The 25,448-nt window shown below is 39.5% G+C and overlaps 1 protein-coding gene and 1 pseudogene across 1 annotated transcript; both read left to right on the top strand.

The window, feature by feature from the left end:
* LOC125917011 (maternal embryonic leucine zipper kinase) lies at window positions 1-24,156 on the top strand (the record flags this gene model as incomplete). Its single annotated transcript, XM_049623268.1, has 8 exons — window positions 1-69; window positions 7,134-7,229; window positions 9,930-10,015; window positions 12,200-12,316; window positions 15,759-15,902; window positions 17,570-17,638; window positions 19,413-19,505; window positions 24,058-24,156. Coding segments are annotated over exons 2-8 (666 nt in total), but the record flags the coding sequence as incomplete, so codon positions are not given.
* Window positions 16,728-17,617, top strand: LOC125917012 (interleukin-1 receptor-associated kinase 1-binding protein 1-like; annotated as a pseudogene).
* Window positions 24,157-25,448: the final 1,292 nt, after the last annotated feature.

Below are 25,448 nucleotides of genomic sequence, written 5' to 3' on the forward strand. Positions count from 1 at the left end.
CTGCTGGCCGCCTCCTGTGTGCTTCCACCCGGCCCCGCCCCCCCGGCTCTCCACCCCTCTGCCCCTCAGGTCAGTGTCTCCCGCCGTAGATGAGGGCCAGGGTCGGAGCTATGCGCGGCGTGGGGGAGTGGCGGCGCGAGCCTGGCTTGTTCTTGGCTCTCCGGAGACTGGAGAATTTCCCCGGAACCTCACTTGCGAACCCACTTCCCGGTTGATATAGTCAGCCTTTCCGACGCCCCAGTTTTCTCCTTTGTGAGTGGGGATAATGATCCTACCTACCTCAGGGTTACTGAGGTGCAGGCAAAGCGTTTGCCGCTGAGGAGACTGCGAGAGTTGTGAATTTCCATGCCTGCCACGTTTCCGTGACCCTGTCTCCGCGAAAAGAAGTTGAAGGAAGGGTTCCAAATTAATTCTGTTCGTACAACCCAGTTTACTGGGGCAGTGCAGTTCAAAAGGAAATGTGTTGTGTGTTACCACCCCCTTTTCAGAGTCCAAATCCTTCCTCTTCCTTCGCCTTCCCAAAGTAGTGGCTTAAGAGGCTCGCGCAAAAAGGGTTATGCCCTGACTGCCAAAGCAGTAAAAGGAGCAGCACCACCAAGAAACCGGTGGGGAAAAGGGAAACAACTAGAGGCGAGCGTCCCAAGCAAGCACCTTGGGTGAATAATCGTACTTGAGCTTTACCTTTGGTATTTCTCTTTGGTGGTGAAACGGGGTAAAGTGGCGGTGGGTTTCAGAGGTACCTGGAGTTTTGCTTAGAAGCCAGTTTTCCCTTTTTTGTTCATATTTTGGTTTCTGTTTACTATGTTGTTTGGGAGAAATCAGAAACTCCTTTACTATACCCTCACGGGCTTGTTTCACCAGTGGATCTATCTTTCCTCCGTATCTACTGTGGACCCACCAGATGGGCAAATGAGTCCCTGAACGTCTTTAGGAATGAACGCCTCTTCGTTGGTGCTCTCAGAAGCCAATGCAAGGGAGCAAGACAGGATGTTAAATGTATCAATTACAAGGCCACATTATAAGCTGTTCGGTATTCTACTTCTCATTTGAAAGATCTTCAGCATCAGTATCTTACCAAGCTCATAGATGAAGTAAACGTATTACCCAGCAAGTAATAGCATAGCCCAAATAATACTATTAGTAGGAAATTGCCCCTAATTTGTTGCTCTTCTATAAAATTTAATAATAAACCTATTATCTAAGCAGTGCTTGTTTCCTCAGGGAAGTGCAACATCCCAATTGCTTATGCCCCCAGTTCTTCTATTTAGTCACACTCAGAGGACGTTCAGGTAACTGATTGGAGTCTAGTTTTCTTCATTATCCACAGGTGAGAGGCTGCCTTCCACATTGATCATACATCTCCTTTAAGCAGCTACAGAATTGGGTTCCTCCAGCCCTGTTCTTCTTGTGTTGTATATTTCCAAACTTTTGAGGATAAACAGGGCACTTAAGAATATTTGCAACCAGCTCCACATCCACAAAATTTAAAAACCAAGTAAAATCTGTTGTCATTAAAGCAGTTTGCAACGCAAACACCAGTTTTCTTCCAAAAGCAGCCAAAATGATGATCCCTGGATTCAGTAGATATAATTTAGGCCCACGTTTGTATTACTCATCCAAAAGCATGGTGTAATAGGAGGGTGGGGGGAGTAGATAAAAAGGAAAGAGAAAGAGAAGGTGCGTGGTTCCATCTTAAATTGGCACAAGTTGATCTCTGCTAGTTGACTCGAGGCCATGACCTGGAAGTTCAAAACTCACTTGGGAGAAATCTATTAAAAGTTAATGGTGAATTCTTATATTCCTCATCGGGGGATGTGCCTTTCAACATCATACAAATGATTTTCTCCTTTTGAGCATGGCAATTGGAATCGCCCAGTCCTTTATATGGAATTTAGATATGGGCAGTGGTGGCAAGTAGGATTCTTATACTTTGTGAAGCTTTTGCCCATTTCCATTTCTTTGTCTTTAGGCTTTGAAATGTCTCTTTGTGTTTCCTCTTTAACCCATGTGTTCTCAATACCCAGTATTAGTTGGGCTTTGCTCTCTAATGAACCTGATTGTCTACTTTTATAGCAGGCAACTTTGTAAACAGATTTATAACCTGACCTTCCCCCATTTCTAATCTGCTCTTTGTCCTCTCCCTCATGAAGATCCCAAAGATTTCCTTTCTTTTTCTTTCCTTTCTTTTTTTTTTTAAAGATTTTATTTTTAAGTAATCTCTACACCCACTGTGGGGCTCAGATTCACAACTGTGAGATCAGGAGTCGCATGCTTTACTGACCGAGCCAGTCCAGGCACCCCAGGAGCCCAAAGATTTTTTTATGTTGACTATACCTTTACTGCTGTTGTTGCCTGTTTTGAAATTTCTTAGTTCCTATGTTTCCTGCCTTTTTGGGGTGGTTCCACTTCATTCCCATCTTTGCCCCACTGACAAATACTCTTTAAAAGATTTCTTAATTTGTACTGCTGTTAAGGATATATTTTATCCTGTGCCTTAGGTGCCAGTGAGAATAAATATGATCACTGTGATATCTCCTTGCCTGAAGTAACTTGCCACTCCAGTGGAAGAACTGTTCCATTGTGGGGGCACCTGGGTGGCTTTGACTCTTGATCTCAGCTCAGGCCATGATCTTGTGGTTTGTGAGTTTGAGCCTGGCTCTCTGCTAATGGTGCAGAGCCTGCTGGGATTCTGTCTCTCTTAATCTCTGCCCCTCCCCTGCTTGTGCTCTCTGTCTCTCTCTCAAAATGAATAAATAAACTAAAAAAAAGTTCCTTTGTATATCCCCAACTTTACTGTGGCCTGACTGCTTCTTCTGTTGCCCTACCCCATTCATGCAGGTTCAGCTAGATTAAAAATTCAGTCTGCTTATTAAGTTGGTCCAGTGCCGTCTCTTCCTAGGAAATGGCTACTCTTTATTGGATCAGAATGTCTTTTGCCCATGATCTTTATCTTTCTTGCTATAATAGCTTTGACATTGAAATTAAAACTATTTTTTTTTTTAAGGCTGATGTTTTTTCTTGAGTTTGAATTTCCTTTCCAGAGCTTCTGCTATAGCGTTTTGTTCACTGACCAAATTTTTGAAGGCTTTTTACTCACTGACCATAATTTATCTTTTATCTCTAAGTAAAATGATTCATGGAATCAGAGTGCTTTATGCATTTTAAAAGGAGATTTAAAAGGATCTTTGAAAAAATATCCTTTGAGGCTCCTGGGCTTTTTTTGATTATTTCATTCAGTTTTTTCTCTACTTTGATTTAAGAAGATGCCTATCCTCACTGTGTTAAGGACCTCCTTTTCTAAAATTTTTTTTTAAATTTTTTTTTTTTAACTTTTTTAAATTTATTTTTGAGACAGAGAGAGACAGAGCATGAACGGGGGAGGGTCAGAGAGAGAGGGAGACACAGAATTGGAAGCAGGCTCCAGGCTCTGAGCCATCAGCCCAGAGCCCGATGCGGGGCTCGAACTCACGGACCGCGAGATCCTGACCTGAGCTGAAGTCGGACGCCCAACCGACTGAGCCACCCAGGCGCCCCATCTAAAATTTTTTTTTAATGTTTATTTTATTTTTGAGACAGACAGCAAGCGAGCATGAGCGGGGGAGGGGCAGAGAGAGAGAGACACACACAGAATCCAAAGCAGGCTCCAGGCTCTGAGCTGTCAGCACAGAGCCCAATGCGGGACATGGGGCTCGAACTTGGCAACCGGGAGATCATGACCTGAGCTGAAGTTGGACGCTCAACCAAATGAGCCACCCAATCACCCCTCTCCTTTTCTTTTATAAACTTACCACACTTCTGAGGTTGAACGTGCATTCTAGATCTTCCAAAGTCATGACCATTATTAAGGCTTAGTAACATGCTGGCCACTCAGCTCTGGGTGAGACAGGATGAAGAACAGAGAATGTGAAGGTAGTGAACATGGTGCTGGCCACCCATCAATCTGAGCCTTCGGTGGCTTGCTAGAGGTCTGCCTGTCAGTGAAGGGAGACTATCTGGTTCTAGAAATGAGCGCCAATACCAGGTGTCCACTACTGAGAGGCAGTAATGAAGTTTCCAGGTGGAACTTGCTTCGCAAGTCCCAGTTGGATATGCATGTACTCACTTAATTTTTTGAAATGTTAGCGAGAATGGGTCTGAGGATCCTGAACCCTATTCTGTCACAGCTACTCCACTGCTAGGTCACCAAGGGAGATTTGTGCATAGGGGTGAGGCCAGGCAAAGGGAGGATTTCATCTCTAGCTGGGCATTGGCTTCAAACCCCTTTGTGAACTTTAGAGTCCTGGTGTGCTGTGCTGGCCTAGATGGGACATTCTTTGTGCCTGACTCAGTGATCTCTGCTTTCCTGGGCCTTCTGATTCCTGCTTGGCTTTCTAAGGGGTGTCAGGGCATCTCCTCCCAAGGTGAAATCCCTAGTCCTGTCCTTCCATACCACCCTCTGGAAAGGAGAGTCCCTTAAAGAAACCATTTCTCTGTAGGTTCAGAGATCTTTTACCCCATGTCTACTCATAATGAAAGCTCCACTTTGCAACACCAAAACTCATGTCCTAGGACTTGACCTATATATAAATGTGCACTTTTAGAAAATTTTAGAAATCTGCTTCCTAGAAATTATCTTTTACTGTTTTACCTTTTTCTTCCTTCTTGGCTTCTATGAAACGGTATTCTTTTAATTCTTACTTTTCCGTTTCTTTCTGCCTTTTCCCACTCCTAGATATAGGTCTGGTGTGGGCAAGACCTTAGCTGTCTGCATTTTAAAGATTTGTCTTTCACTTTTAAGTCTTTATACTAACTGTAACTGATTTTGTGTGTGGTGTGAGAGAGAGATCCAGTATTCTTTTTTTTTCATGTGGCTAACCCATTGTCCCTGCTCCAAATCTGCATTTCCATTTGCTGGGACCTCTAAAAGCAGTTTCAGTTCAGTACATGTCAGCTTTTTTTTTTTTTCCCTGGAATCTTTGCACCTAAAATTCCCTCTTTTCCCAGTGCTCATCTTCTCATTCTTTTTGGGCTAATGACTCCTGTTAAAGTCTGTCGACCAAAAACCACTAAGAACACATCTGTAGTAAAAAATATTAGGTGTAGTAAGCTTGCTGCAGCAAGAGAAACCATACTTACTAGGGATTGAGAAGGGCCTTCTAGGATCTGAGTTTATGGTGGTGATTTTAAGAAAGGATTAGGGAAACAAGAACCCGTTTTAGAATGGATACTGTCAAAGAGCTGGGGCATTTCAGCACGTGGGTATCTTAGGAAGCAAGAGGTGGGAGGATGTCATGGATGAGAAAACAGCAATCAATGTAAGAAAGGATTATTATTTTAACCACCTCCAATTTGATTGCCTGAGGGCTGATTTTCTTTTTCTCACTTTTCATCCTTTGAATCGAATCTTGACTTAAATATTACCATCTCAGCAACCCATTCTCACCATTGTTGCTTATTTCTTTCCCAGTATTTATGACAAATTTTAATTATTTGCTTACTGTCTTTTCCACTAGAATGTGAGATTCATGAGGGCAGGAACCACCTTTCTTTCCTTCTGCATTTTAAGGCTTAGTGCAAAGCGCAGGTCTGGCACAGTGTAGGTGCTCAGTAAACACATCTGTATGATAAATGAATAAACAAAAATTCAGGGTTGACAGTCTGATTGCAGTAGCACTTCTGTCAGATACTGCTAATCTCTAGTTAAAACCAACTAAGAGCATATCTTCCACAAATAAGACAAAGCTGATAAGAGTGTGACCTTATGCAGTCATGTACACAATAGGGCCCTACTTGTCCTTGTTTTTTTTTTTTAAATTCTACCTTATTTTCAACAATCAATCAATTCTACCAAACAATCAATCAAACAATATCTACCAAAGACGTTTTTACAACTAATTTTTATATATTTTTTGTTACATTCTTGAAAGTATAGCTGACCCTGAACAACATGATTTTGAAATTTGTGAATCCACTTATACATGGATTTTTTTTGGTAAATAGGGTACAATACTGTAAATGTATTTTCTCTTCCCTATGATTTTCTTTTTTTTTTTTTTAAGTTTATTTATTTATTTTGAGAGAGAGAGAGTGCATGTGAGCAGGAGGTGGGGGAGAGAGAGAGAGAGAGAGAGAATGAATGAATCTCATGCAGGCTCTGTGCTCTACACAGAGCACAGAGCTCCACATGGGGCTTGATCCCATGAACCTTGAGATCATGACCTGAGCCAAAATCAAGAGTTGGACACTTCACTGACTAAGCCACCCACATGCCCCTTATGATTTTCTTAATAAATTTTCTTTTTTCTAGCCTACTTTATTGTGAGAGTATAGTATATAATGCATATGAAATACAAAATATGTGCTAATTAACTATGTTATTGATAGGGCTTCCTGTCAACAGTAGGCTGTTCGTAGTTAAGTTTTAGGGTAGTCAAAAGTTATATGTGGATTTTCAACTCTGCAAGGGAGTTGGTGCCCTTTACCCCTTCATTGTTCGAGGATCAACTGTATATGTAACACACATAAGTTGAGCATAGCAATAAAATATGTATCTCATATATTTTTTAAATTGTATATCATTGGAATCTTAATTTGCATTTCCCTGATAACTAATAAAATTGAATGTTTTTTCATGTTTTTATTGGTCCTTTGTGTTTCTTTATGAAATGCTTTTTATTTCATTTGCTTATTTTTTCTTTTGGGTTGCCTTCTATATTGTATATAGTATGTTCTGGATAAAAACCCATTGTTTATAAGTGTTACAAATATTTTCTCACATTTATGATTTTCTTTTTTTTTAAGGATGTCTTTAGATGGGCAAAAGTTCTTAATTTTAACATTTATTTTTTTTTACGATTAACACTTTGTTTAAAAGATTCTCTTCTGTCCTGAAATCATGACAATATTCTTTAAAAATTTTTTAAAATTTATCTTGCATATATAAGTCTTTGCTTGATCTAGAATTGATTTTTATGTGTAGTATGAGATAGGAATCCAGGTTTTTTGTTTGTTTGTTTGTTTGTTTGTTTTTTACCATATAGTAAATCAGGTTTTTTTTGGTATCATTTATATGCCTAAGACTTATTTATATTTGCACTTATAAGGTAATCTCATAGTAGTTCCTTTTTTGGTCATGTACTATTTCTGTCTTACAGGTTCCTTTTGTAATTTTGTAGAAACTTCCAGGAGGACTATGAAAGATTATGATGAACTTCTCAAATACTATGAATTATATGAAACTGTTGGGACAGGTAATCTTTTTTTTTTTCCTGGAGGCAGAGGACAGATCAACTATTTGAGAATAATAGTGCATTTGGGCAGTCATGAGCTTTTCAGTTTAACCTGTGTAGTTTTAAAATTCTTCAACTTACTTTAGAAAGAAAAAGTAGAGCAAGAGAGGAGAATAGTAGCAGGGCCCTCGTAGGTCATTTTATTTAGAATAAAAATCACTGGAGAGTTTTGAGCCAAGGAATGATCTATCTGACCTTTGTTTCTGCTTTTTTCTTTTTTTAAAAAAATTTTTATGTTTTAATTTTATTTTTGAGACAGAGACAGTGTGAGTGAGGGAGGGGCAGAGAGAGAGGGAGACACAGAAGCCAAAGCAGGCTCTAGGCTCTGAGCTATCAGCACAGAGCCCGATGCAGGGCTCGAACTCATGGAGTGTGAGATCATGATGTGAGCCAAAGTCAGACGCTTAACCAACTGAGCCAACCAGGCACCCCTGACCTTTGTTTTTAAGGGTCACTCTAGCTGCTTGGCTGTGAAAAGATTAGTTGGGAAAGGCAGGGGTAGAAGCAGAGATATGTTAAGAGATTATTGCATTAATTCAGGTGAGTGATGGTAGAGAATATGGTGACTTGGATGAGGGTGATAGCAGTGAAAGTAGTGAAAGGGGTGTGATTCTGTACGTATATGTGTTTTAATTTGTTGAAGTATAACGGTAAAATATGCAAAGTGCATTAGTCTTGATGGAGTTTTTTTTTTTTTTAATTTTTTTTTTAACCTTTATTTATTTTTGAGACAGAGAGAAACAGAGCATGAACGGGGGAGGGTCAGAGAGAGAGGGAGACACAGAATCTGAAACAGGCTCCAGGCTCTGAGCAGTCAGCACAGAGCCCAACGCGGGGCTCGAACTCACGGACCGCGAGATCGTGACCTGAGCCGAAGTCGGACGCTTAACCGACTGAGCCACCCAGGCGCCCCTGGAGTTTTTTTTTTTAATGTTTGTTTATTTTGAGAGAGACAGAGTGAGAGACCATGTGCGTGTGCGCACAGGGGAGGGGAGAAAGAGAGGGAGAGAGAGAATCCCAAGCAGGCTCTGTGCTGGGGGACTCAGTCTCACAAATCGTGGCATCATGACCTGAGCCAAAATCAGAGTTGGATGCTTAACCAACAGAGCCACTCAGGCGCCACTTGATGGAGTTTTACAAACACGTCCACCTATATGTTCCATGCTCCGATCAAGACAGATTTCTAGTCAATACCTGTCTGTTTTCCCTCAAGGTAACGACTGATGTATTTTGAAGACAGAGCCAGTGGGATTTGTTAATGGGTTGGGTATGTAGTGGGATACAAAAGAGAAGGGCTAAGGATGGCTTCCAGGTTTTTGGAAAATGTTGAGTTGCCATTTACTGAGATGGGGAAGACCATAGCAGGGACCTCCAGAGCTTCTTTTTATTTATTTATTTTTAATGTTTATTTATTTTTGAGAGGGGGGCGAGGGGCAGAGAGAGGGGGTCAGAGGATATGAAGCAGGCTCTATGCTGACAGCAGAGAGCCCAACATGGGGCTTGAACTCACAAACTGTGAAATCATGACCTGAGCCAAAGTCAGATGCTTAACTGACTGAGCTGCCTGGGTGCCCCAGGAGCTTCTTTTTCAAAATATGAAATTGGCAGTTTGTTTTAGATACCAAAGTGTAGACATTTATCTAGCATTTGATCCAGTTTTGAAAAATCATATCCTTTTGATTCAGTTTTATTTATTTATTTTTTAATTTTTGTTTTTAATGTTTATTTTTGAGACAGAGAGAGACAGAGCGTGAACAGGGGAGGGGCAGAGAGAGAGGGGGACACAGAATCTGAAACAGGCTCCAGGCTCTGAGCTGTCAGCACAGAGCCCGACACGGGGCTCGAACTCACAGACTGTGAGATCATGACCTGAGCCAAAGTCGGACGTTTAACCCGACCAAGCCACCCAGGCGCCCCTGATCCAGTTTTTTTTAACTTTTTTTAATTTTTGAGACAGAGAGAGACAGAGCATGAACGGGGGAGGGTCAGAGAGAGAGGGAGACACAGAATAGGAAGCAGGCTCCAGGCTCTGAGCCATCAGCCCAGAGCCCGATGCGGGGCTCGAACTCACGGACCATGAGATCGTGACCTGAGCTGAAGTCGGAGGCTTAACCGACTGAGCCACCCAGGCGCCCCCTGATCCAGTTTTAAAACAGTAGATGTTTCTCATTGTCTTTTATCTCAACAACTTTATATTGTGTTGTAGCAGTTTTAATTATAAAGCAAATTTATTTGCAATGTTACTTGTAAAGCAAATTTCTAAACAGTGAATTCTGTTTTCCTACTTCTTCATTACAAAGTTAAAGATTCTATCATGGTAAAAATCTTCAGCTAGACATCGGATGAGGAGAGGTTAAAGTCATGGCTAGTGCTTTGGAAACGACAGGAAGAAAGAGCCACAAACTTCCAGGAAAATATGGATTGATAGAGCTTTTTAGAAGCATATGGAGGGGCACTTGGCTGGCTCAGAGCATGCAACTTTTGATCTCGGGTTCAGTTTGAGCCCCATGTTGGGTGTAGAAATTACTTAAAAATAAAATCTTAAAAAAAATAAAATAAAAGCATGTGGAGAGGTATTTGTGCCTGAGTCCTCAGGTTGCTCTGATGATGATTTTAGGTTACTCTTGCTTATCTCTTCGTAACACATTTTTCTATACTTAGGTGGCTTTGCAAAGGTCAAACTTGCCTGCCATATCCTCACTGGAGAAATGGTAGCTATAAAAATCATGGATAAAAATGCACTAGGGGTAAGTTAAAATTATTTAAAAAATATCTATAGATCAGTTTTGTAAATTAAAACCTGAATTTGCTCTATGTTCTAGTTACTACTTTCATTAGAATGATCTTTCTATAGCTTGTTGGGCTTTTTTAGATTGCAAGTTATGTATAAATCTCTGGTTTTAAAAAGTAATCTGGCGAAGGGGTTACTTTGTCCTTAATTTAAAAAAAAAAAAAATTTTTTTTTTTTTTTAACGTTTATTTATTTTTGAGACAGAGAGAGACAGAGCATGAACGGGGGAGGGTCAGAGAGAGGGAGACACAGAATCTGAAACAGGCTCCAGGCTCTGAGCTGTCAGCACAGAGCCCGACGCGGGGCTCGAACTCACAGACCGCGAGATCATGACCTGAGCCGAAGTCGGCCGCTTAACCGACTGAGCCACCCAGGCGCCCCATGTCCTTAATTTTAATGCCAGGCCATGGTACATAATCTGGTCTGTGGAGTCCATTTTCCTACAGATGTTTCATAGTATTACAGGTGTTTCTGGATATTAATATCTCCTGTACCTTCTCACGATCCCCTTACTAAGTGTTGATCTCTTTTATGATAGATAGTTGTGAGTTCTAGAATTTTATTCAAATTGACGTTCGAAGTTATATCATTAAGTCCTTTTTGTAATCAGCCTCTTGCTCATATACATGGGTGTTTCCAGGACTGGGCTGATTGTTACCTCCTGAAACAGCTCATTCAATATGTGGTTTTGGTTTTAATGTACATAAAGTTTATTGTTTTTATATTAAGGGAAGATGGGTCTCTTTTGATGGTCTTTTGGGCCTATTAAACCCTTTCTAGTGTTTGAAGTCACCCTGAGTGGTCTTTTGTTTCTAATTTTTTTATTGTTGCTCATATCATTTGGTTTCTTAGTTTTGGTCTCCTGCTGAGAATTTACTAGTCTCTTTGTATGTATCTGTGGCTGTTTCTTCTTTTTGTTTAAAAAAAATTTTTTTTTAATGTTATTTGTCTTTGAGAGAGACAGTGTGAGCAGGGAAGGGGCAGAGAGAGAGAGACAGACAGACAGACAGGGAGACAGAATATGAAGCAGGCTCCAGGCTCCAAGCTGTCAGCATAGAGCCTAATGCAGGGCTCAAACCCAAATACTGCGAGATCATGACCTGAGCGGAAGTCTGACACTTAACCTAACTGACTGAGCAACCTAGGCACCACTGTTTCTTTTTTTTGAAGATAAATTAGAAAACAGTAAAAAAATTATTTTTTTCTCTAACCAAAAATCTGAGTGTTAAACATTTTTTTTCTTGTGGATTGAGTTAGCATTATAATTATTAGTAGTGTACCACTGAGTAAAACAACACAAACATTTTATAAATGTTGGTAATTATCAAACATAAAAAGTAACATTTTTTAATTTAGTGAAGATTTTAATAAAGTAAGATTTTTTAGTTAGACACATAGGACTTTTTTTTGGACTCCCTTGTTGGAACGAGACAGAATTTAACATCAAGTGTTCATATCTATTTACTTTTATTTTTTTCTTATTTTTTATTTTTAAGGATGTAAGTGTTGATTAACATGAATAAATAAGTCAGAGAGAATGTGAGGAGTTCTAGTACAGCAGTGTCCCTCAATTCTTTGAACTACTTCCAAATTATATGCCAAAATACAGTGACCGAATCAGAAATTATTTCTAATAATCCGTCAACTGACAATTCAGGCTCTCCTTCAATTTTTTTTTAAGTTTATGTATTCATTTATTTTCAGAGTGTGTGCGCATAAGCCAGGGAGGTAACAGAGAGAAAGAAAGAGAGAATCCCAAGTAGGTCCCACACTTGCCAGCACAGAGCCCAAATCAGGGCTTAATCTCACAAACTGAGAGATCATGACCTGAGCCAGGATCAAGAGTTGGAAGCTTAACTGACTGAGCCATCCAGGCATCCCCCTGGAATGCTAACCTAAGGGGTTCTGAGACTGTTTTGATTTTTCTGGACATTGTATTATTCACCCACATCAAACTATCTTTCATAAAACCCTCAAGGCCTTTCTTTATGTACACACAGATAATTTTTTTGTATTTTTCTGTGCTGTTGAACAATTTGGCTATTGGTTGCTTTTGCTACTCAGTATTAAAGCTTTTGTTATTGGTGCTTGGAGCACTTCCAAAATAGGTTTATTGCTCATGTACTGTGTTTTGTCACAGAGTGATTTGCCCCGGATCAAAACGGAGATTGAGGCCTTGAAGAACTTGAGACATCAGCATATATGTCAACTCTACCATGTGCTGGAGACAGCCAACAAAATATTCATGGTTCTTGAGGTTAGTAGTATGGTCTAGAGACTGAAAGGTATTTGGTTTCTGTCTTAGTCCACTTGGGCTGCTATAACAAATATCACAGACTGAGTAGCTTATGAACAACAGAAATTTATTTCTCATAGTTCTGAAAGCTGGGAATTCCAAAATTAAGGGTCTGGCATGGTCACGTGAGGGCCTTCTTCCTGATCCATAGCTGGCACCTTCTTGCTGTGTCCTTAACGGTAAGAGGGACCAAAGGATCTCTCTGGAACCTCGTTTATAAGAGTCCACTTATACACAGATTTTTTTCAGTATGGTATTGTAAATGTATTTTGTCTTCCTTATGTGTTTCTTTTTTCCAGCTTGCTTTATTATAAGAATATAGTGTATAATACATGTAACATATAAAATATGTATTAATTGACTGTTTATGTTATTGGTAAGGCTTCCTGTCAACAGTAGTCTTTTAATAGTTAAATTTCAGGGAGTCAAAAGTTATATGCATATATAAAAAATTTAAAAATAGAACTACCATATGATCCAGTAATTCCACTATTGGGTACTTACCGTAAGAATATGAAAACACTAATTCAAAAAGATATATGCACCCCTATTTTACAGCATTATTTATAGTAGTCAAATTATGGAAGCAGCCCAAGTGTCCATTGATAGATGAATGGAAAAAGAATATATGGTATGTGTATGTACACACACATACACCACACGCGCACACACACTGTGGAATATTATTCTGCCATAAAAAATGAAATCTTGTCATTTGCTACAACCTGGATGGATCTAAAGAGTATAATGCTAAGTGAAATAAGTCAGAGAAAGACAAATACCATATGATTTCGCTCGTGGAATTTAAGAAACGAACAAAAAAGAGACAAACCAAAAAACACTTTTTAAAAAGATTTATTTATTTTGAGAGAAGGAAAGAACAAGTGAGGGAGGGGCAGAGAGAGAGAGGGAGAGAGAGAATCCCAAGCAGGCTCTGCACTGTCAGCATGGAGCTTGATGCAGGGCTTGAACTCACAAACTGTGAGATCATGGCCTGAGCTGAAATCAAGAGTCAGACACTTAACTGACTGAACCACCCAGGTGCCCCTCTTAACTACAGAGAAAAACTGATGGTTACCAGATGGGAGGTGGGGGGAGGGGGGGGGGGGGTGGGGTGAAACAGATGAAAGAGATTAAGAGTACTGTATCCTGATGAGCACTGAGTAATGTTTGGAATTGTTGAGTCACTACATCCTACATCTGAAACCAATGTAACATATATGTTAACTATACTGGAATTAAAATTTAAAAAAAAGTTACATGCAGATTTTTGACTGTGAGAATGGTCAGCACCGCCAACCCCTGTGTTGTTCAAAGGTCAACTGTACTTACATACAAATCCCTACATGTATTTTAGGTGTGTGTGAATACGTACATCTGTGTGTTTTCATATATATAGAAATATACACACACCTATATATATATAGGTGGCTTATTAGTTTCTGTCACACAAGTGGTTGCCTACTATAATATTCTGTACCTTGTTTTTTTTTTTAATGCACTTAACATTTTAGCTTGGAGACCATCTGTGTATATTTGTAGAGGTTTTTAATGTTTTTGTTTCACTTCATTTTGCATTTCTTTATTTGTGTATATAAAGTAGGCTGTTTGTATAAATCTTATTGGATAGCATTTAAAAAATTGAGGTATAATTTTTATATGCTAAAATGCACACATTAGGTATACAGTTTGAAAAAGGTAGACATCTATGTACTTCCCACCCTAGCCTAGGGATAAAACGTACCCATTATGCCCGAAAGTTTTCTCCTGACCCTTTGAAGTTAATCCCTATAACCCTACCTGCCCACTGTACTTCTCAATGACCAATGATTTGATTTTGGTCACCATAGGTTAGTGTTACCTGTTGTAGAACTTGATATAAATAGAATCATACAGTCTGTACTCTTTTGTGTTTGGTTTCTTTTGTTCAGCATAATGCTTTTTGCAAGTCACTGTATCAATGTATACTCTTTTATATCTTGCTTTTTCACTTAATACTGGAGATTGTTTCATATCAGTTTGTAAAGAGCTTCCTTTTTTTTTATGGCTGCATAGAATTCCATTTTATAATGGAATTTAAATAGTGTGAGCATATTTGGGTTGTTTCCAGGCTTTGTTACGAGACAATACTGCTGCAGTGGGTAATCTTGAAAGTGTATCCTTTTTTAAAGATTTGTTTTATTTTTAGAGGGCAGGAGCAGAGGAGAGGGGTACGGGGGGGGGGGGGGGGAGAGAGAAAGAGAAAGAGAGAATCCCAGGCAGGCCCCACACTCAGCATGGAGCTTGACACAGGACTTGATCCCATGACCCTGGGATCATGACCAGAGTTGAAATCAAGAGTCTGACGCTCAACCGACTTAGCCACCCAGGCACTCCCAAAGAGTATCGCTTTTGATATTAGAGTATATCTGTAGGAACATTTTCTAAATGTGGAACTATGAGGTCAAAAGCTATAGATATCTGTGATTTTAATTGGTACTGCTAAGGTGAAATGAAATCTTGAAGGGAAACCCCAGTTTACAGAAAGGTAGAGTTGCTCTGAGACAGGATAGAAAACTTAGAACTTAATATTCTGGTACCTCTTCTCCTGTAGCTTCTTATGAACCTCTGTAGAACTGGGCTCCTTCTGGTACAGACTAAAAATCTCTGGTCTTCAGGATGGAAAAGCAATAATTGCTTCTAGGGTGCACCTGGCTGGCTCAGGTGGTAGAGCATGTGACTCTTAACCTTGGGGTTGTGAGTTTGAGGCCTACATTGGGTATAGAGATTACTTAAAAATAAAATCTTTAAAAAAATCTTTAAAAAATTGTGCTTTTTTAAAATTGTTTTTGTTTTAGGGAACTACACTAAATATGAGTGCATTAAGATGAGAATGGGTTTTAATACTTTGCTATAAAAATATAAAACCCTGAGTGAACTTAAAAATCACAGTGTCAGGGGGTGCCTGGGTGGCTCAGTCTGTTAAGCATCTGACTTTAGTTCAGGTCATGATCTCACAGTTCATGAGTTTGAGCCCCATTTTGGGCTCTGTGCTGCCAGTGCAGAGCCCGCTTGGGATCCTCTGTCTTCTTCTCTCTGCCCCTCCCCTGCCTGCGTGTGCATGTGCTCTCTCTCTTTCAAAAATAAAATAAACATTAAAAAAAAAATCACAGTGTTAGTTGGTTCTACTTCTACTTACTGGTCATCAAACTGCTTGAGACCAAGAGCTGTTGTTCTGTGTCCTGGAGTAATTGTTGACCTGTTTGATCGTGACAGTGTATTTTTGACTATTCTTCACTTGGTTCCCTTGCCTATAAGTTGAATTAAAGATATCTCTGAGTTAAGTATAATTTTTTGTTGTAATTCCTCTGAAGTGATTTTTGTCAGTAGTAATCATACCTGCATGTCTCTGTTGTTATTGAAGTATTGCCCCGGAGGAGAGCTGTTTGACTACATAATTTCCCAGGATCGCCTATCCGAGGAGGAGACCCGAGTTGTCTTCCGTCAGATAGTATCTGCAGTTGCTTACGTGCACAGCCAGGGTTATGCTCACAGGGACCTCAAACCGGTAAGTGACTATCACAGACGCTCACCTGAGAGTTCAACGTCATTTACCAGTTTTTACTAGTGTTCTACAGGTTCTTTCTGTTTAGGGTCTATCTTGGCTTTGCTTCTTTTTTTGTTCCACTCATAATGTGTCGCTTTTCTTTCTTTTCTTTTGATTGCCGGTAGGCTTTTTTGGATCTACCTAATTGTTGATATTCTGTATGTCAGTTGTGGGTGACGTTATGAATGTCTTTGTAATCAACTGGGGAATATAAACTTCAGGATTTTATCTCTAGGAAAGAAGAGTTTTGAGTGTTTTCTTTGAGAATATTGTCATTGAGAGTATTTTCCCTTTAATACTCTTTTCCTAACCTCATCTTCCTTTAATTTTAATTCCATTACATCTCAGAGAGGAATAGTTCAATGGAATGAACAGACACTAATTTTCAAGGACAGAATAAAAATGCAAATACTTTTAAGTCTGCAGGCTCTGACTAATATGGATGGTAGTGAACATGGATTTTATGTTACTTGGTATTAGGGCCAGGAATCTAGAATTGGTTGACAAAACATGGCAATGTTACTTTCCTTTTGCCTCTGTTTATACACAGCCCTCTGATTTGAGCTCATTCTTTTGGTTTGGCACACATTGTGTTTGCTTGTAGTTGAATCTCAGGGTACCACAGAGGGGATGGTTTATGCCGAAGTGTCTCAAGGGGAAGCAGAATAGTTCTCGCCATTCCTCCTCTTTCCCTTTCTTTACTTCTTGTCATTTCATTCTTTTTTAGTGATTTTCATTCTGTTGTTCCCAGGCTGCTTGGTATAAACGATCTTAAATCTTATCTATTGGTTTTGCTGCTGCCTGGACTGCATCACACAGAGCCTCCAGCAGCAGGGCCTGCAGGCAGAGAATGTAACTGTGACAGAGGGCTTTAGAAGAGTGGAAAGTGCTTATTTTATGGAAGCAGAGGTCTGCGTTACATTTACTGAATTTGGAAAAGTGTAAAATATTTGTAACTTTGTTAGTGAAAAGCTAGATAGCTCTGTTGTCATCAGCCAGTTCCATTTGCATCATCCTCCAGCTTCTGTTGAATATCTAAGATGGCAGGCCTGTCTTATTGCCAACGTGTGGTGCAAAGCTCAAGACGTCTGTAACCTTATTGGCCAAACCTCAGGAAAACCTTTATTCATCAAAGAAGAAACAATAGAATGGGAAGGCCAAATAGATGATCCCCAGTCATCCAGACTCTCAAGTTCATTAACTGTACAACCAAAAATCAAAAGTGCAGCAATATATGCTGCTTCAGAAGTATTCATAACTGTTGAGGTAAAGGGAAAGAGAGGAAAAAAAATCTCTGAAATTCCAACCAAAATATATTGTGTTTGTATCTTTTTATTTTTGTACTTTTTATAATGTTTGCTTTTGTCCTGAATATATATATATATATTGTATAATGTATAAAGTATTTCCCCCCCAAAAGGTGTCACTCCTTGAATAAAGTCCCACAGAATACTCAAGTTTACTTTCTATTTTTAAAAACTTACTATGGGAAATACTCAGGAAATAAATGTCTTATATGTGGAAAAAAAAATCTTGTTCATTTAGAAACTGTTTTTAGAAATGGCTACAGGTAGGATGTGATATAAGGAAGTCAATATACAGTTATGAAAATATCTTTGTTTCCCCAGGAAAATTTGTTGTTTGATGAATATCATAAATTAAAACTGATTGACTTTGGTCTCTGTGCAAAACCCAAGGTAAGTACAGAAATAAAAATGTATTTATTTCCTTTGTAAATATACCTTTTTAAGGTATTATCTTGCACTGGCTTCCACTTAGCCTTTGTTGAGCGTGGTTGCATCCATTGAGAAGAATGTTAAATTGCATCCCCTTTAGAAGTTCTCTAGATGATTCGAATAGGTAGCCAAGATTGAGAACCACTGCTCTAGGTCCAGGGTTGGCCCTGCTGAAGCCCCCATGGATGTGCTGTGAGAGAATTTGCAGTGCTGAGGTGACATGAGGTCATTACAACATGAATTCTGAATTGATTCTGTGTTTGCAGTTTGAGTATGTTGCCACTAGGTGAAGCTTTTGTTCATTTAGATAGGAGTTTTGGGAATTTAGTGCAAATCTATTCTTTGTTATCCAAATGGTTCTATAACTAATAGTTACGTTTTGAGAGGCAATCCTCTTTCCTTATAAAAGAAGAAGGAAAAAGTCCATATGCACTATTAAATGTATATGGGTATATATTTCCTTAATTTGCACCCCACAGTTTACTGGCGTTCTCCAGCGTACCTTCTCTTTGAGGTGACTTTGAACTTTCCAGCTGCGCTGTCTGCAGAGCTCCTGTGTGACTGCCTATTGGAGGCTTCCTCCTGAGTTCTCTAATGATGGTACTCACAGCCTCTAAAATGAGCTGTCTACACTCATTAGGAATGTTGAAATTGCAGACCTGTCTTAGCCCTTTGTAGTCCCATGATTATTTCCTGCCCCAATCAGAATTAGCTAAATGCAAAGGGAAGCAGATTTTGCCCCTTAGGCTGAATGTCTGATTCTTTCTGATTTTCCTCTCCTTCCCTTGGCTCTTCAGAGATTGTCAGTGGAGCCTTGTGTCTGGGAGCCAAATGCTCTCTGGCATTTTTTTGATCGGCAGTCGTATAAAGATAAAACATACTTTGAGCAGATAAACTGGTTTAAGTCATGTTCTCCACAGGAGGCAGTGGAGAAGGTTTGTGACAGACTCCATTAGCTTTTATTTATGGCTGCCACAGATTCGACCCACACAGACACCATCTGAGAAAGCAGCTTTGGCTGGGAGAGGACTGCCTCTGCTTTCTGCTGAGAAGTTCACTTCTGGGCACGTTGTTGCAGTTGTAAATGAAATTTCGCAGTTTCACAAGTCATTTGCCAGTTGTAGGACTACACAAATGTTGGGTAGTCGTATCATGTTCATTATGTCTTGATGTTTCTGTGCGAGAGCAGAGGATGTCGAGCAGATTCTCATTTTCACCGATCTGGAAGTTCAGGTGTTTTTTATTTGTGTTACGACTGGGTCTAGGAAACAGACTCCTAAGGCACTGTTCTATGTAGCAGATTCCTCTCTTCCCTCTAAGGAAAGAGAAACTTTTCTGTATTTGTAAAGATTTGATATTGGAGATAGAGTCCAGAAAAGAAATAGTCCTTTTTCTTTGAGTACTTGGGAGTGGGCAGACATGGGTGCTTGGATGTTTGTTAAGCTGATTATTTTGTGAATGGATGTCTAGGAGAGTATGAACCTGACTTGATTGAGCTAAGGGGAAGAAGATTTTGTTCATGCCAGGTTGTAGTGGTATTGGAAATCCAGAGAAGAGTAAACTACACGTGTTTGCATGCATATAGCATAGTATGGGGTTGGCTGCACAGAGTCTCTCATTCTTTGAGATAATTCTTCATCTAGTTTCTCTCTGCTTGTGCCAAAGGAATGTTTATCAAGGTTTCAATTTCTTCAGGGCTGTAATTAAGGAGTATTTCATTTTTTCTTGTTGGCAGGGTAACAAGGATTACCATCTTCAGACATGTTGTGGGAGTCTTGCTTATGCAGCCCCTGAATTAATACAAGGCAAATCATACCTGGGATCGGAGGTAATTATTCATTGATTAATTCAGTATGTAATCAATATACATTTATTGGTGACCTGTAGTGAGTCAGTCATTGTGCACTGGGGATATTACAATAAGGTAAGAAATAATCTTGTTAATCAAAGAGTTCAGTTTATTCAGAGAGTAAGACTTAAAGTAACACATGAAATGAATAACTTGCAATAAATATAATAATATATATTATACTTATGAAGCAAAGGTATATTTCTGGTGTCCTTGTTTTGGTTACTTTCGTGTTAAAACAATATGTAGTTTAGACTGGTTAGCCCAGCCAGGTAGAGCACAAGGCCAGAGTTGCAGCCTCAGTTTTCAGAGATGCTTCCTGGTTAGCTCTGAGAAAACTTGGACTTTGTTCATAGCCAGGTAGTTATCTGAGGCCAGCAGTCCTTTGCAGGAGGCCCAGGCTCAGAAGGCCTGGGCACTGCCTGTTTTACTTACCATTAGCTACTGCGAGCCCGTCAGTCCTTTCCGTTCTGTGGAGTACTAATACTGCTAATATTAGTATTATAAGACAAAGTTGAGTTATCAAAAGCTCAGGAAATGCTGGATTGAATAATTTTTTTAGTTCAGGACATCTCTAGATCTTTAATATGTTCTCATCCAATGTGATCCTCTGGGAGGGGAGCATCACAGATAGCAGCTGGCCTTGATTTTACTTGCCTACAGAGTCCATTTTTTATGTGCTGCATCTTTTTTGGAACTAGTGTTATGTTGGAGAAACCTTGACATATGCCCACTTACTTAATTGTAAAAAGAGAAGATGGGAACTGACTTCTTTTGGTGATTTTTGATGTGGATATAATCTCAAACTTATAGAACAGTTGCAAATATGGAATGAGGAACTTCTGTATACATTTAGTCCTATTCACAGTTGTTGGCGTTTTTTTTCATTCTGTTTGCTTTTTCATTCTCTTTCTATGTTTGTATATATGCATACTCTTTTCTTAACCAATTAAGAATAAGTTTTAGACATTATTCCCCTTTATCATTAAATACTATGTATATATTTCCTAAAAGCAAGGGCTTTCTCTTTTATACCTACACTATAGTTATCAAAATCAGGGATTTAACATTGATACAACTTATTTAATTCATAATTCATAGTCACGTGCTGTTAATTGTACCACTAGTGTCCTTAGCTATATTTTCCCTCCAGTCCAGGATTCAGTTCAGGATCACGTATTGCATTTAGTTGCTGTGCTCCTTTGGTCTGCTTTTTCATTTTATTAAAAAAATTTTTTTTTTGAATGTTTATTATTTTTGAAGAAGAGAGAGACAGAGTGTGAGCAGGGGAGGAACAGAGAGAAAGGGAGACACGAAATCCAAAGCATGCTCCAGGCTCCGAGCTGTCAGCACAGAGCCTGACACGGGGCTCAAACTCACAAACCATGAGATCATGACCTGACATGTCCGACCTGACAAGTCGGATGCTTAACTGCCTGAGCCACCCAGGCACCCCATCCTTTGGTCTTCTTTAATCTGGAAGAGTTCCTTATCCTTTATCTTACTTGACCTTGACATTTGTGAGGAATCCACTTATTTTGTAGAAAGTATCTCAATTTGAATTTATCTGATGCTTATGATTAGATTTAGCTTATGCCTTTTTGGCAGAAATACCACAAAGGTGATACTGTGGCCTTCTCAGTGCATCATAGGAAAAGGAACAAACTTTTGCTGAGCATTTATTATAGTCCTGGAATCATGCTAGATCCTTTTATTGTTCAGTTGTGGTATAAATACATATTACATAAAATTTACCATCTTAATTTTCTTTTAACTATCTTAACCATTTTTAAATGTACAGTTCAATAGTGTTAGGCACATTTAGGGGCACCTGGGTGGCTCAGTCGGTTAAGTGCCTGACTTCGGCTCAGGTCATGATCTCATGGTTGGTGAGTTTGAGTGACCCATCAGGCTCTGTGCTGGCAGCTCAGAGCCCAGAATGTGCTTTGGGTTCTGTGTCTTCCTCTCTCTGTCTGCCCCTCCCCTGCTGATGCTCTGTCTCCCTCTCTCTCTCAAAAAAAAAAAAAAAAAAAAAAAAAAAAAAAAGAAATAGTGATAGGCACTTTTATATTGTGCAATCTCCAGAGCTCTTTTCATTTTGCAAAATGCAACTCTATACCCATTAAATAATTATTCTATTCTTCCTTCCTCCCACCACTGGCAGCTACCCTTCTATATTCTGTCTATATGAATTTGACTACTCTAGGTACCTTATATCGTGGAGTCCTACAATATTTGTCTTTTAGTGACTGGCTTATTTCACTTCACACAGTATCCTCAAGACTCATACATGTTGTAGCATGTGTCAGAATTGTTTTCCTTTTTTTTTTTTCAAACATTTGTTTATTTTGGGAGAGAACGTGTGTGTGCACAGGGGAGGGGCAGTGAGAGAGGGAGAGAGAGTCTCAAGCAGGTTCTGTGCTGTCAGTGCAGAGGCTGACATGGGGCTTGAACCCACAAACTGTGAGATCATGACCTGTGCCGAAATCAAGAGTCAGATGCTTAACTGACGGAGCCATCCAGGCGTCCCAATGCTAGATGCTTTTTATAATTTTCATTTAAATGAAATCCAAAAATCCTTTGGAGTGAATACTGTTATTCATTTCATTAAAGTAAGAAGTTGAAGAAACTGAGGCTCAGAAATTGCCTTCACAAGGTCACACACCTGGTAAACAACAGGTCAAGATTTGAACTGAGGGAGGCTTCACTGCATACCTGTACATTCTCTTTCTCTCTCTCTTCTAAATTATATGGTAATTTTTTTTAAGTAGGCTCCACACCCAATGTGGTGCTTAAACCCACGACCCTGAGATCAAGAGTCACATGCTCTACCAACTGAGCCAGCCAGGCACCCCAATAATTTTTAATAGAAGTTTAAAAGCATTTTTAACCGCTTTTATTTTAATTTTTTAAAAGTTTATTTATTTTGAGAGAGAGAAAGAGAAAGAAGGAGGGGCAGAGAGAGAGAGAGAGACAGACAGACAGACAGAGAATCCCAAGCAGGCTCCATGCTGTCAGCACAGACTCCCCCCTACACTGACTTGATCTCATGGTCTCATGAGATCATGACCTGAGCTGAAACCAAGAGTTGGATGCTTAGCCAGCGGAGCCACCCAGGTGCTCCTTTCCTTATCTTTTTGTTTAACCTCAGATATAACCTCTCTGTTGACCTCTTCTTGTGGCATTTGATGAGGCCATGCTAGCCCAGTATTTCCTGTGCAGCCTTTTTGCTTTGAATTGAACACCCTGGTCAAGGGTGCCATACTATCCAGGCTGAATTTATAGATCAATTATTTGACATCTCTGAGTCATAAATAGTTAATTTCTGACCTCCTGTAACTGGGAAGAAAAAAATGAGGTGTTTGCCTGAAAGTAGATCATTCACTTGGGGCATCTTAATAATTTGATGTGACTTGGTAGACAGGACTAGGCATTAGATTTGGGTTACTTAGTATAGGTATTACTTAGATGTGATGCCGCTTGAGTTATTTTAACTCTTGTTTCTCTCCTCTTCCTACCCCTCCTGGCTTAAAAAAAAAATGCTGCTCTTTTTACCTCTTAAAATTTTCCTAAGGCTCAAGTGATAGTGGGAGCTGTGATTTCTCCTCAGTCAGCAGCCGTGTCATTATTGACTAAGGCCAAATACCACTTGAATTAGTAGTTCGTGCTTAGGACTCACGGGACACATGGATATCTTATACAAAGGTTAAGCTCCTTTCTGGGATTTTGAGATTTGTAGGGGTGTTTGTGCTGGCAGGCTAATTTCTAGCTTCTATATTTGAGAAGTCAATCGTTGAACTTTATTAAGTTTTCTTTACGTAGAGAGGAATTTACAGCACAGCTTAGTTACATTTGTAGGTTATCAGTAGTAAATTTTAAGGCTTGTTTTGACATCCTCATGCATGTTTATATAACCCTCAACAGCACTACAGAATTGTCTTTCAGAATCAGAGACCTGGCCTCATCTCCTTTCTTTTTTTTTTTTTTTTAATTTTTTTTTTTTAACGTTTATTCACTTTTGAGAGAGAGAGAGAGAGAGACAGAGGGTGAGTAGGGGAGGTTACAGAGAGAGAGAGACACAGAATCTGAAGCAGACTCCAGGCTCTGAGCTGTCAGCACAGAGCCCGACGTGGGGCTTGAACCCATGAACTGCAGATTCATGACCTGAGCCCAATCAGATGCTCAACCAACTGAGCCACCCAGGCGCCCCTCATCTCCTTTCTTATCATACCCAATCCAGCCCAGCCAACTGGGGATTATTTTCTATTGAACATTACAGTCCAACACTGGGAGAGAGTGCACTGAACTAAAAGTCGGGAGACCTACCTGGGTGGCCTGCCATTGACTGGGTGACTTTGAACAAGCCTTCCTTTCTGGGCTTTAGGTTCCTTGTCTGTAGAACGAGCAGGTTGAATTGGATGATCTCTGCACCATTTTTCAGCTCTGTGAAGATTCTGTTAAGTGTACTGTCGCTTAATATGTCTGTAATATGTTCTCAATTTTTAAAAAATTATTTCTTTCTCCCACTCAGGCAGATGTTTGGAGTATGGGCATACTCTTATATGTACTTATGTGTGGCTTTCTACCATTCAATGATGATAATGTCATGGCTTTGTACAAGAAGATTACGGTGAGTGTTACAAGGCATGCATAGAATTTCACTGTAACAGTTCTGTTAACTATTTGCTTCTATTTATAAGGCAAAAACAGGCAGAAGTAATGTATGCTGTTAGAAGTCAAGATGGTGGTTACACTTTGGAGGAGGGGAGTGATTGGAAGAGGGGTATGGAGGGGGATTCTGTTCTTTCTTGATCTGGATGTTGGTTATGTGTGTGTATTCAATTTTTGAAAACTTGCCATGGTGGACCCTCAATACGTATACTGTTCTGTATGTATATTATACTTCTGTAGTAAAATGCTTAACAGAACAAAAACAAATGGGAACACAAACATGGAAGATGATTTTTCTGGTAACAGTTTTTACTTTGTATCCTGAAATGATACCTTAGTAAGTTACTGTGTTAAATCACATTTTTCTGTTGGGTTCTGATAAAATAAGAAACTGCTTCTTTTTGAAGGTAACATTTGGCTTTAAGGTTTAATAAAACCATAGTTAAGAGTGCTGTAGGCTTTGTTAAAATCATATATATCAGAGACAGAAAGATTTGTGGTTGTGGGGCTTGGGGATGGAGTGGCAGTGGGGAGTAACCCTTAATGAATACAGGGTTTATTTTGGGGGTGATGAGAACATCCTGGAATTATATGGTGGTAATGATTGCACAACTTTATGAATATAAAAACTAAAAATCACTGAATTGTACACTTTTAAAGGGTGAATTTTATGTTTGTGACTTAAATTCAATGTAAAAAACCTCTCAAAACCATATATACCAAGGAAACAGTAAAATTCATTTTAAAGATTTAACATTCAAAGCAAGCTAACACAAGAAGATATGTAAAGAGGAAGAAAGAACACCATTTTGTATCCCTGGCAAACCAGGATCAGACCAACAGGGCAACTTCCCTGTGTGTGACTTGAATTCAGTTCTGTTGAACAAATATTTCCTGAAGGTCTTCTTTGTATAAGATACTGGAAGGCATGAACAAGAATCTGTGAAACTTGTTCATTGTCCACCAGGGCCTGATTTCTTGTTGGAGACAGATACAAGGTTATCTAAAAAGGACAAAGGGTCAGGGATGCCATATTATTACAGAGATATAAATGAATGAGATACAGGAATGGGTGAGGGGTTTGGGAGAACATGTTAGAGGAAGTGAGGTTTGAGCAAGGCTTTCATAAGGGGTAGAAGTGCTTCAGAAAGGGATGTGGGAGAGAGCATGTTTGGTAGAGTAGACAGTATGAGCAAAGACAGAGGATAGGAGAAGCATGGGGGAAGATGGTCGGATATTTTATGTGGCTGG

The sequence above is a fragment of the Panthera uncia genome, unplaced genomic scaffold (assembly GCF_023721935.1).
Source record: "Panthera uncia isolate 11264 unplaced genomic scaffold, Puncia_PCG_1.0 HiC_scaffold_1396, whole genome shotgun sequence".
In the NCBI taxonomy this organism is placed as follows: Eukaryota; Metazoa; Chordata; class Mammalia; order Carnivora; family Felidae; genus Panthera; species Panthera uncia.